General features: G+C 35.5%; 1 protein-coding gene across 4 annotated transcripts in view; it reads left to right on the top strand.

Moving 5' to 3' along the window:
* Nucleotides 1–12,350, top strand: part of LEPR (leptin receptor) — an 89,061-nt gene that overhangs the window by 50,674 nt on the left and 26,037 nt on the right. For all 4 annotated transcript variants that reach the window (XM_045979971.1, XM_045979953.1, XM_045979962.1 and 1 more), the window contains 5 exons: nucleotides 428–573; nucleotides 2,410–2,554; nucleotides 8,478–8,768; nucleotides 8,924–9,041; nucleotides 11,294–11,493. In XM_045979971.1, the coding sequence (XP_045835927.1) occupies nucleotides 428–573; nucleotides 2,410–2,554; nucleotides 8,478–8,768; nucleotides 8,924–9,041; nucleotides 11,294–11,493 (900 nt within the window). The remainder of the gene's footprint in view (nucleotides 1–427; nucleotides 574–2,409; nucleotides 2,555–8,477; nucleotides 8,769–8,923; nucleotides 9,042–11,293; nucleotides 11,494–12,350) is intronic.

The raw sequence follows: 12,350 nt of genomic DNA, 5'->3' as shown, positions 1-12,350 counted from the left end.
CGATTTACAGTTTTTGCCATGTGTGGAGAGAAAATGAATATATGTGGATTGCTATGGAAGGGTACAAGGAGTAGACCTAATATTTTGGTCTGTAATTAATTTTTTTTTAAAGATTTTATTCATTTATTTGACAGACAGAGATCACAAGTAGGCAGAGAGGCAGTCAGAGAGAGGAGGGAAGCAGGCTCCTTGCTGAGCAGAGAGCCCGATGCAGGGCTCGATCCCAGGACCCTGGGATCATGGCCCGAGCCGAAGGCGGAGGCTTTAACCCACTGAGACACCCAGGCGCCCCTGTAATTAACTTTTGAAGATCACCTTTGAGTAGTTGAAAGAACTACGCTAGGATACACTAAAAATTCATCTTGACTTTGTTTTGTGATTATCTTGAAAACTGTTTGACTTAAAAATGTTCTCTTTTTTCCTTAAGTGAAGCCTGATCCCCCATTAGATTTACATATGGAAATCACAGATGCTGGCCACTTGAAGATTTCTTGGTCCAGCCCAACACTGGTGCCATTTCAACTTCAATATCACGTGAAATATTCAGAGAATTCTTCAACAAACATTAGAAAAGTAAGTATATTTCAATAAATAAAATGAAAGTTGAGAAGCAACTAAAGTAAAGAGGAGACCCCTTCCATGTCCTGTAGAAAATACCCTTTGCATGCCAAACATGCATGGTCCTTCTAGACCAGAATCAGCTCTAATTTAATATTATATCACTGGCTTTCATTTAAGATCAGCACAGGAAATGATCACATGAACAACACGTCCTCATCTGCGGTAAACACTTTTAGAGAAATTGTTTGATGTTGCACAATATCTCTTATGCATGGATCCGTGTTATGTATGGAGTGTGACAAATTCCTCCCAGACTTTAGTATCAGAGAAAGTTCCAAGGTCTTCTTCCAAAAAAGAGTTTATGTTAGATTAGTAGGTTTCCCTCTCTCCCTCCCTCTCCCTCTTCCTTACACACACACACACACACACACACACACACAGCTGAATGGCAACAGGAAGACCAGTTACAGAAACTCAAATTCATAATTATAATTTTCTCACCTACAGACGTCTGATTTCTGATTTTACAGTTCCAACTGTTGTTTTATTGGTCAACATCTTTGTTTACTTGCGCCATGTGCCTTTGCTGTATAAAGTCTGTCAAATTCTTGTTGCATTCTTTCCATATTTATTGAGCACCTACTAGGGACTAGGAGCTGTTCTGTGTTCACCAGGATATCCTGAGTGGCAGAGCTAACGGGTGCTGGCGGAGCTAGTAGGTTGTAATAGTCAGTGGAGGTGGGGAGGCCTCATGGAGAAAGTGACACTTGAGCAAGGATCTGAGGAGATTGGTGAAGTAGATATCTAGGGGGATTAGTTTCCAAAGAGAGAAAACAGTAATTCAGAGGCCCTAAGCCAGGGGAGAAGCTGGAGGTTGGGGGAGGCAGTGGAGGAATCAAAGAGAAGAATGAGAGGAGAAGGAGGAAATCATAAAGAGTATGGGCCATGCATGGACTTTGGAATTTTCCCTTGTGAAACAAACTGTTATATAATTTAGAAGTAAAACCCTGTCTTTGTAGCTCTGGGCCAGTTTTTTAAAAAGACTTTATTTTCATAAAGAGCAGAAAAGGAATCCTTGATATCCTGTGTGGAAAAGCAGAGTTAAGAGTTAAGACTTCTCTGGGCTTCAGTTTTCTCATCTGTAAAATGGAGACAAGAAGATTTGAAATCTAGGTGGCCTGCTATTGTGTAATACATTCGTGGTGCTTCTCACCCTTTTGGTCTCTGGTACCCCATGGTTTAAGAGGCCAGAGGGTTCAATCGTTTTGGAGTACATCATTGGAAAACAGTGTATTTGCTAAGCAATTCTTAATAGTGGTTGTTTTACGCAGAATTAGGTCTCTTAGATATTTGCCCTATAGTTTGTAAACTGTATTTTGATTCAATACAGCTTCTCAGGATCAGGGCTCAGGTTCTTAAAATTCTTCATGCCCTCCTCTGTGACACTTTCCTCTAGGAATGTTAATAATTTTGTGTCCGCTCCTACTCATGATTTTCTACCATGTGTGTATTACAGATGTCAGCGGTGGCTTGAAACTCCCTGCTGACTCGCTGTACCTCTCAAATTTCACAAGGTCAATATTTGTTATCTTTCAGTTAAAAATATCTGCTGATCATCACTGTGTTGTTCTTCTTGGAGTCGTGGGTTATTTAAAATTTTATCGACTAAGGTGCAAACATTTGAGAAAAAATATTTTCTCACTGTTTCCTGTTTAATGCTACCATGGTCTGGCCAACTATCTGTTAAGATTTTCATTCCTTGAAATTTGCTGGGACTGCTTGTTCTCAATTTTGATGAAGGTTCCATGTCAACTTGATGCTCTGGTGTTTTCAAACAATATTTAACAGGGTGATGAGATTGTCTCAACTACATCTCTGCTGATAGACAGTGTGCTCCCTGGGTCTTCATACAAGGTTCAAGTGAGGGGCAAGAGACTGAATGGCCCAGGAATCTGGGGTGACTGGAGCACCCCTCTCATCTTTACCACACAAGGTACGTTTTGTAGTAGTAGCTCCTATTGAGAGAATATGCTTCCTGATTTTTCTTTTGGCTATTGTAAGCATCTTAAATTTTGTGGTAATAAGCCAAAAGGAGGGACACAATATTAACGTTTTATTTGAGTGTTGGCAGGTAAATTTGTGAATGAAAACTTGTAAAAAAAAAAAAAACAAAGCAAAACTTGTGTAAGAGCTCCCAAGTTTATGTGTGTCCATAGTAAGTGTCTTGCTGAATTACTCTTACCTATTCAAAAGATAGACTTAATAGAAAGGTTCCAGACTCACAAATTCAGAACATTACTGGTATCAGTGTTTCCTTAATTTACATTTAAAGTCAGATATATTTATTTGACATAAATTCCAAATATTCAAATTTCATGTATTGTATTTTACATAATATAACAATTAATAACATAATGGAATAATTCTTTTCACTTCAGATGCTGGCTTTTCAGAGTTTTCACTGTCAGTTTTCATGTTTTTAATCTTTAACATCAGAAAAACTGTGGTTTATTCAAAACTTCCTCATGAAGTTGAGGTGGTGTTTTACAAAGGGCGCAGACATCTTGGAATGGTCCAGCCCTGTCATATGCTACCTTGTGACCCGGAAGACACTCCAGGGTCTTTTGCCTAGTTGTCTGATCTGTCAAAAGAGCAAAATTATTCCTACTGAAACTCATGCAGGGTGAATATGGATATATAGAGACAGCAAGTGCCCTGTAAGTCATTAAGCAGATAGTCAACACATTTAATGAATTAAGTCCATTTATTGATTACTTCCAATTTAAAAAGCATCAGTTAGCCAAAAAGCCAGTAACATTAGTGGTTTAAGAGCACTGACTTTGGAGTCTGACAGTGTTTTATAGAAGTTCTGGCCTCACCTCTTATTTGGAAAGTTTCTTCACCCTTCTATGCCTCAATTGGCCCATCTACAAAATAGGGACATTCTTATTTGGATAGAATGAAACAGTGCACCTACACTCTCTCTCTCTATATATATATACTATATAACACTATAGTGTTTGAGCCTTAGTAAGCACCCAGTAAAGAGTAGATGCAATCAGTTTCCAAATCCACAGTCTCAATATTCAAAATCTCAACATCTAATGAAGGTTACAGGTTGACATGGTACATAGCTAATTGCATGAACAAGGTTGTCAGAAGAGCTAACAAAGTTCTAGGCAGCAGGAAGGATTGGTTCTACCCAAGAAAGCCAGGGACCTTCTGTGAACAGATTTAGAAGACATGGATTTCTCAGATAATTATTGAGCATCACAATGTGTGTGCTGAGGTCTGAACTTCTGGAATTTTTCGGAGGAAGGCCACCTTTTCTACCTTCAATTATGAGTTGTTGATAAATAGGTCTTAATCACCGGCAGTGAATTATGTAGAGGGGAATAAATTACAACACCAACTTTTAAAGAATGTCCCATGGAGGTTTTTAAGAGAGTGGGATGGGGTGCAGAGGAGGCAAGTAACCCTGACCCCCACTCTCAGAGGCCTCTGACTTGCTGCCTTCACTTACCATCTGGTGAAATAGTTCTCTTTCACAAGAAGGTGGCTTTCTTCTTTGTGATTTTACTTCTTAATTAGATCTGAAAACCCACCCCCTCCCCAAGGAAGAGGGAAATTCTAAAGGAATCATTGTTATTTTTAAAGTTTGTTAATATTCGAATTGTAGATTATACCTTTCTAGAATAATGATTTTTAGCAATTCTGTATTTAATAGGGTTAAGATGAACATTTTGATCCAGCATAATATAATAGTTATTTGTGTTACATTTCATGTAAGATTTTATTTTGGATTTTTCAGCTTAGGTTTTTAGACCTTTGGATGGACATAGTTTTAGTTCTGTTTTACTTTGTACGAAACCCTTTTAGATTACTAGAAAATAACCTTTCTTAGGGCACATCAATATCTGTAGGATTAAATTTGCTCAGGTTCCTCAATATGTTGGACCATGTTTATATGCTTTTATACATAATATAAATCAGATTTATAAATGTATATTATAAGCACATACATACGTATATATATATATGTTCTTCCCTATGCAAATATTTAGTGTTTTATGTATGTGACAGTAATAAAGATATGCTTCATTGAAAAGAAACTTTGCCAATTTACTTGCTTGTACAGTGTCTAAATATTGCAATTAACACCTGGCCTTTTACTTATTTGCCTCATATGTGTCCCTCTAGTGACGTTAGACATTCCAAACAGAAATATCTGATAGTAAGTGAGAAATAAATCCAGACAGTGAGTAAGTAAATAGTCCCCAAAGGGCAGAATTTGTTGATTTAGCAATGAGTATAAAGGTACGCTTACTATTTTAACAGGCTTGGATGGCTTAGATGCCACTGAGTGGTACCAGGTGATTATTAAGCGAAAGACAGAAACTTGCCAAATAGGAAGTAGACCAGAGAAACCAAAAGCGGAGAGAAAAAAGCCTTCACACTCCAGTAGTTCCCAAGCACATTTCTCTGTTCTAGGATCGTCTGCAGTAACGGTGTAATGATAGGTACTGAATCATAAATCAAAGGTGTACCTAGCTTCATACTTCCTACTGAATAATAATAATAAAACAACAACAATAATAAGACAGTTATGGAGTGCTTCCTGTGTTTCAAGCACTGGTCTAAGTGCTTTACATGTACTATCATTTTATCTTTTCGATCCCCTGTGAGATAGGTATTGATAGTCCCCTTTTATAGACAGAGAAATCGAGATTTAGAGAGGTTAAGGAAATCGTAAACGTTGGCCCAATCTAGACTGGCAGTGTAATTCCAGCATTCATGTTCATACACACTAATACTGTGATTAAGCGCCTAATGGATGTTTATACAAGATTTCTGGTGTCACTAAAAATTGATCCTGGGAACTAATAAGTGATAAGCTTAATTACATAGAGCACTTTCATAGAACACCTCATTTCCTTAGTGGTTCCTGATAAATGAAGCTTCAGCGTTGCTTGGGTTTTTCAGGTCTCAGGTTTTCTGAGTTTCCTTCACCGCAGTTCCCGCATGCCCCAGTACTTACGCGCTGGAGGCTTGTTCTTGAACCCTGTGCACCAGTGAAGTCTGTTTCTCCAACCTTGGGAGATTCCTGTTCTTGTGTAAAGGATTTGGATCCTTCTCCCTTAAACCTGGGTAGTTGCTATTATTAGATTATCAGTACTGTTCACTGCTAGGCGCTACAATGGCATCCACCAAACAAACATTCTGTAAGAGAGGCATTAACTTATTTACAGTGAATTAGCACACCTACTTTATCACTTCCAAACACTTTGGATTTTATTGATTTTTTTTTTTTTTTTTGAACAGAGGCTATCTGATGTATTGGTGCCAGAACAAATAGATGCTAATTATCAGTCCCTTTATAGCTACTACTTTTTGTTTGTTGATTTGTTAAAACTACCTACCAAGTGTACAGTTATTGAAGCATTGACATTTTAATCAAGGAATTCTTATAGATTTTTAAAAAATGAATTGGCTAGGTTCTTTCTTTAGCTGTTGGGAGATCTTGGACTCTTTTAGAAGAAAACCCAGGACCTTGCCAGAACTTAAGAAGTCCAAGAATATTGCAATTAAGTTATGCTACATACTAAAAATAAGTTTAGAAGTGCTGACTTCTAGTAATACCTTTCTTAACTGCACTCTTGTCCTGCTAGAGGAAAAACAGATAATTTCTACATTTCATACTCGACAGTGCTTGTAATGTATTAGAGAAAATATTTTCCCATTAGATAAAAATAGAAAATCTGCTTCGAAAATTTAAAAATTTCTTTTCTGGTCATATAATAAACATATTTTAAAATAACTTTAACTAAGGTTTTTTTTTTTAAACTAAGGTGTTTTATAATTTATGTTCATTGAAGTAATTCACTAATATTTATTTATTTTAGAAGAATTTCTTCTTTTAATGAAATTCGTTAGTATAGATTCTGCAAAAGTACTGGTACTTAGTCACGAGAAGAAAATTATTTTCTTATTTTACATATTAAATGTTGTGTATCTCACATGAGAATGAAATATATGTTATTTTGAAAACTAAGTATTTAACATTTACTTCATATCAATTTCTGTATATTCAGTGTGCATTTTATAAAATCAGGTATTTAATAACTTGTTTTTATTCTTTTTAAGCTAATATTTTAATATTTAATCATGCCAAAATACTCTGACTTTAACTGTATTTCTCAGTTTAGCCTTACTTAGTCAATTTTAAAATGAAGTGCTTTGAGGTTTTTATTATCTTTAAAAGATTCAGTTTAACTTTTGAAATCTTATTGTACTCTTTATAAAAATAAATTACTCTTAGACTTCTGAAGCAGTTCAGTAATGAGATGTGGAGCATATTGAAAGTAGGTTAAGGATCTTTCAGGTCTGTGCTGCCTACTTGTGTGTAGTAAGTAATGTTCCAATGAAGCTTGAGCGCCACCCTAGGCTAGGATTATGAATCTGACCAACTGACTTCTGTCAGTGATTTCATGCTACTAAAACTTTTCCTGTTTATGCTTGACTGTAGAAATACCAAGTAAAATGTTTTGTAAGGATTGTAAATATAAGGACAGGGGAGTTTAGCTAGCTATTACAAAAAAAGAAAAACTTAAATAATAAAAATCAATGAAGTTTTGGGGCACCTGGTGGCTCAGTCGGTTAAGCTTCTGCCTTTGGCTCAGGTCATGATCCCAGGATCCTGGGATTGAGCCCCCATCAGGCTCCTTGCACAGCAGGGAGTCTGCTTTTCCCTCTGCCTGCTGCTCCCCCTGCTTGTGCTCTTACTCTCTGTCAAGTAAATTAAAAATCTTAAAAAAAAAATCAATGAAGTTTTTTGTTTTTGTTTTGGGGGTAATCAGGATGATATGTATGAGAACAGATATTCACATTCCTTCAGCAGAAAATGGCCTACCTTATATTGCACAACTGAAATATACTGTTTTTGTAATGCATTGTGGCAGAACTAATTTCTTCCTATGTAAAGAGTCATTTATTTTTATTTTCTTTCTAATTAAAAATATAAGTAAACTATGTTTCCAACAATAAGAGACCGAAAAAATAGTATAGAATAGTGTAGAGGCCTTAAAAATAATATTTTAGAAAAATATTGGTTCCCTTTGTAACCACACCATACTGGCATTAAATAACTTGAAATATTACAGATCAGTATTTACAGTTTTTTCTGTTTTGGTGCCTTGACACATCATTGATTTTACATATCCTAACTAGTTTTCTTATTTAAAATTTACTTTTCTACTTTACCTACTTATTTGAAATTTTCATATATCCAAATGAAATAGTAGCAACCACCATTTAGTCTTCGGGATTTTGCCTTAGAGTGATTTGATTCAAGAACTCGCCCTACATTTCACTGATTCTCAAAGCGGAGTCTGATGGAAAACATGTCATTGTGGAATTAGATTATATTTCACTTGAATTAATTTTCTGCCTATCAATTAGCAAATGACAATTATGCACAAAAAAATTTTGTAGTAAGTCTCTATGTTTAGGCCACTGCCTTCGGCTCAGGTCATGATCTCAGGGTCCTGGGATCGAGTCCCGCATCGGGCTCTCTGCTCGGCGGGGAGCCTGCTTCCCTCTCACTCTCTCTGCTTGCCTCTCTGCCTACTTGTGATCTCTCTCTGTCAAATAAATAAATAAAATCTTAAAAAAAAAAAGTCTCTATGTTTAGAAAATACTGGACATTTTTGAAAGTTCAAGTCATTTGGGAATGAGAGTGCCTGAGATACTATGTAACTGTCCATAAACAGGCAGGTACAATTGCACAGTCTCTTAGTACACTCATTTATTTTTGGCAGTGTGAAACTGAATGCATTGTGAAGCCTTTCTACATAGCCTCAATTCCTCACAGGATGTTTTTGGTTTTCATCCCATATCCTCCCCTTCTATTATTGCAGATGTCGTATACTTTCCACCTAAAATTCTGACAAGTGTCGGGTCTAACGTTTCTTTTCACTGCATTTATAAAAGTGAAAACGAGATTGTTTCCTCAAAAAAGATTGTTTGGTGGCTGAATTTGGCGGAGAAAATTCCTCCAAGGCAGTATGCCGTCGTGGGTGACCGCATTAGCAAAGTCACATTTCCACATTTGAATGCAACCAAGCCTCGTGGGAAGTTCACCTACGATGCCGTGTACTGCTGCAACCAGCAGGAATGCCACCATCGCTATGCGGAACTATATGTGATCGGTAAGAATGCTGTCCTCTCCGTTTCCTTCCACCAGCAGATGTTTATTACGGACCCTGTGTTAGAGTTCCATTGATAATGTAAGGACATGTTGTTTTCAGTAAAAATTGCTTTGGTGTTGTTGCTTTGTATTAATATTTTAATGTGTTTTAAATAGATGTCAATATCAATATATCATGTGAAACTGATGGGTACTTAACTAAAATGACTTGCAGATGGTCAGCCAATGCAATCCAATCACTCATGGGAAGTACTTTGCAGTTGAGGTATCACAGGTACGTGTTGTTCTTACTGTTTTATTGTTCTGTGGATACAGTGAGATAAGACTTCTGGTAGAGATATCGTAACAGTTCTCTGGGAGACGTTCTTCCTGAAAGAGGAAAGTAGAATCTACTTGATTAGGAAATTTTTGAGGGATCAAATAAATTGGGGATCAAATAAATTTTTGAGGGATCAAATAAAAAACTCACATTGAGGTAAAAATGTATTTTGTTTTCACCTCAAATTATTTTTCTGATAATCAATTAATTTTCCATAATTGCATTTTAACTACTGAATGAAATCCAAGAAAAACTGGTTTCTGTACATTTTAATTTGACTTAGGGAATTGACCCGAGGAGAATATCAGCAATTTTAGAAGTCCTGTATTATCTGCTGAAGAGTAATATTTTGGAAAAAAATCAGAGGTAGTAGCACAAAGATTGTAAGATACAATATGAATACTTTTAGAAGTAGGAAAGATTAAGAAAGAAACACTTAATATGGAGTGAAGTGTTTTATTACTAAAGAGTAATTTGTGCTTGTTTATTTTTACCCTTCTCTGTTTTGAAAAGAATTCAAGGCTTCATCTTCCTTTAGTATCATCTGAAATAATAGCACTCTTGTTTAGGAGAAGGTAGATACATTTTTATTTTTATAATCTCTCATATTAGTTTTCAGTTCTGTGTACTGCTCTCAAGCACCCTGTGTCAATTTGTGTTTTGTATTGGGGTCTTCCAGTTTGTTTCACTTGTCCTCATTTATTCTTAAAATCTAAATTTTCTACTGAAAAACAAACCCCCCTCATGAAATACTGCAATCTGAACTCTATACCTAAGGTGACCAGTCTATTCTTATGTAGTATTAGAAAAAGAAAGAGGACAATTTCTTACATAGGAATAATAGTTGGCTTCATTTTACCTGGTAAGAGTATTTTGAAATCAATAGAGTATTCATGGCTGCCATTTTACTTTTATAATCTGTCTTCATTTTCTTTCCATGGCATTTTTTGCATTAAAAAAAGGTGTTGGTGGCTGATCATCACAAAAGCTCTGTGTCTTATTTGTCTTGCTAACATTTATGAAGAACAGCCAAAGTCCCTGAATGTAGTTGGGCTGGTTTTTTTTTTATTTTTTAACCTCTCTAAACCTCGATTTCCTTGTCTGTACACTGGAGGGAATGATAGGACTTATAAGGTTTCCATGAGATTTGATGATATATTCCATTTAATTGTAATTAAGTGATAGAATTTCTCCTAGTAAATATTCAGTAAATGGCTCTTGCTCTCATGATGACAAAGACACTAACGTCTGCATTCCAAGTGGCGTATAACTGTGCTTTGGTACATGGTCACAGTTCTTACCCACAGAGGACGCCTCATGCCTGGTTCTCATCTCTGCCCCCGCACTCTGCCAGCACTCCTTCATATACACACCCCAATGATTGTAATTTTGGAGGGGGTAAGCAGGAAAAGTCACAAAAAATAGAAAATGAGAAACAGAAAAATATAGATTTTTCATTTTTTTGTAACCTCCTAGCTCCATTTTTATGGAAATGGTAACTGCTACTTTAACCACTTAAATGCTGTATTCAGAGCAAATAGGGGCATCCGGGCTATTTCAAGGGAAAGGACCAGTGCTCTGTAAGTTCTGAGGCAGAGTGTGTGGATCAGGACACAGTTATAAAAATTACTTTCTTAAATTTCTTCTCTGAGGAAATGTGTTAAATGTGTTACCTATTTAATCATATGACTCAGGTATGAATCAAGAATTGGTATTATTATCATTCTATTGCTTTGAACTAGATAATATTAGGACATTGTCAATTACAACTATCAATTGTATCTTCAATTTATGGTGGAATTTAATCTGTTTCTAAAGCGTAAGAGATTTATCTTCCTTCCCATTTCAGGAGTGTCCCAATACCACTTGTAATCTATACTTCTAAAATGGTATCACTTATATATAACATTAGCTTGACTTTCAAGGTGTTGTAGGTTTTATCTCTAATTGGATCCTTATCTCCTTCTTAGAGCAATGCCATTTGTTTTACTTGCATTTCCACTTATTACCTAATAAAATATTTAGTATGGTTTATTGTTTACTTTTATGGAAATACATAAAATTGTGATATAGCTGGGAATTCAAAAATGTCTTTCCAATAAAAACATTTGTTTTAGATGGAACAGAAATCAAATATCTTATTGCTCAAATATCTTATTGCTTTCATCACTGTTGGATATTAACTGACTGTTCTCGTATCTTTTAAGGAGCAGCCTTTACTGTTCTGATGTTCCATCTATTCATCCCATATCTGAACCCAAAGATTGCCATTTGCAGAGAGATGGTTTTTATGAATGCATATTTCAGCCAATCTTTCTCTTATCTGGCTATACAATGTGGATTAAAATCAATCACTCTTTGGGTTCACTTGACTCTCCACCAACGTGTGTCGTTCCTGATTCCGTGGGTATGTCAAACTCTGTGGTGTGTCTTCATTTTTATTAGCAGATTTGGATTCAGATTGATTCATGGAAACTGTTGTGTTTTACCATTTCCTGATCACACTATATTTAAACAAATTTTTTTTTCACGTTTACAGTGCAATTGGGAAGACAATCAACTTTAGAAAGTTTTGCCATTTTTATCTTCTTTTAAATTACTTATAACACAATTTTTGCAATAAGAATATTTTCAGCATACAATCTGACAAGTTATATTGGTCATTGGGAATAAAATTTAGCAGTAAGAGTATTCTAAATAATGCATTGCTTTGTTTTTCTCCCAATATACTTATGAAAAATTTGGTGTTTTTAATTTAAAAATTTAACTTGGGTATTGTGATGGATTTTGGAATCTAGTAGTCATAACCCAAGGATTTAATTTGTGAGGCTGCATTGGATGCAGAAGAATTCAAAATAACTAAGTCAAAGAAGAGAAAAATAGATCAAGCATGATGATATCCATCATGAATTTTAAATACTCTTTTAAAAAGATATATTGATTTCAAAGTTAAGGGAGTTCTTGACGTATATAATATATCCCTCCAATATTAATGTGAAATCTTTGGGAAAAGACCCATTTATAATTATACAACAGAGGTAAAGGAATATCTTTTGGTGCTATATTTTGTTTTGGGAAACAAATTATGCCAAAAAACAATATTTGAATCATTACATTTCAAATAATTAGTACACATATGAATTAAAACCTATATTTTGTTAAATATAGCATAAAGTCATAATTTTTAGTTTTTTAAATCACCATAGAGTCCCAATTAATTGGCTCCCCTTGGGCCCTCCTACCCCATGCTATTTAGTTTGGTTC

Source organism: Meles meles, chromosome 1 (genome assembly GCF_922984935.1).
Source record: "Meles meles chromosome 1, mMelMel3.1 paternal haplotype, whole genome shotgun sequence".
In the NCBI taxonomy this organism is placed as follows: domain Eukaryota; kingdom Metazoa; phylum Chordata; class Mammalia; order Carnivora; family Mustelidae; genus Meles; species Meles meles.
The sequence above is the reverse complement of the archived record's forward strand: the minus strand, read 5'-3'. Positions and strand labels throughout refer to the sequence as shown.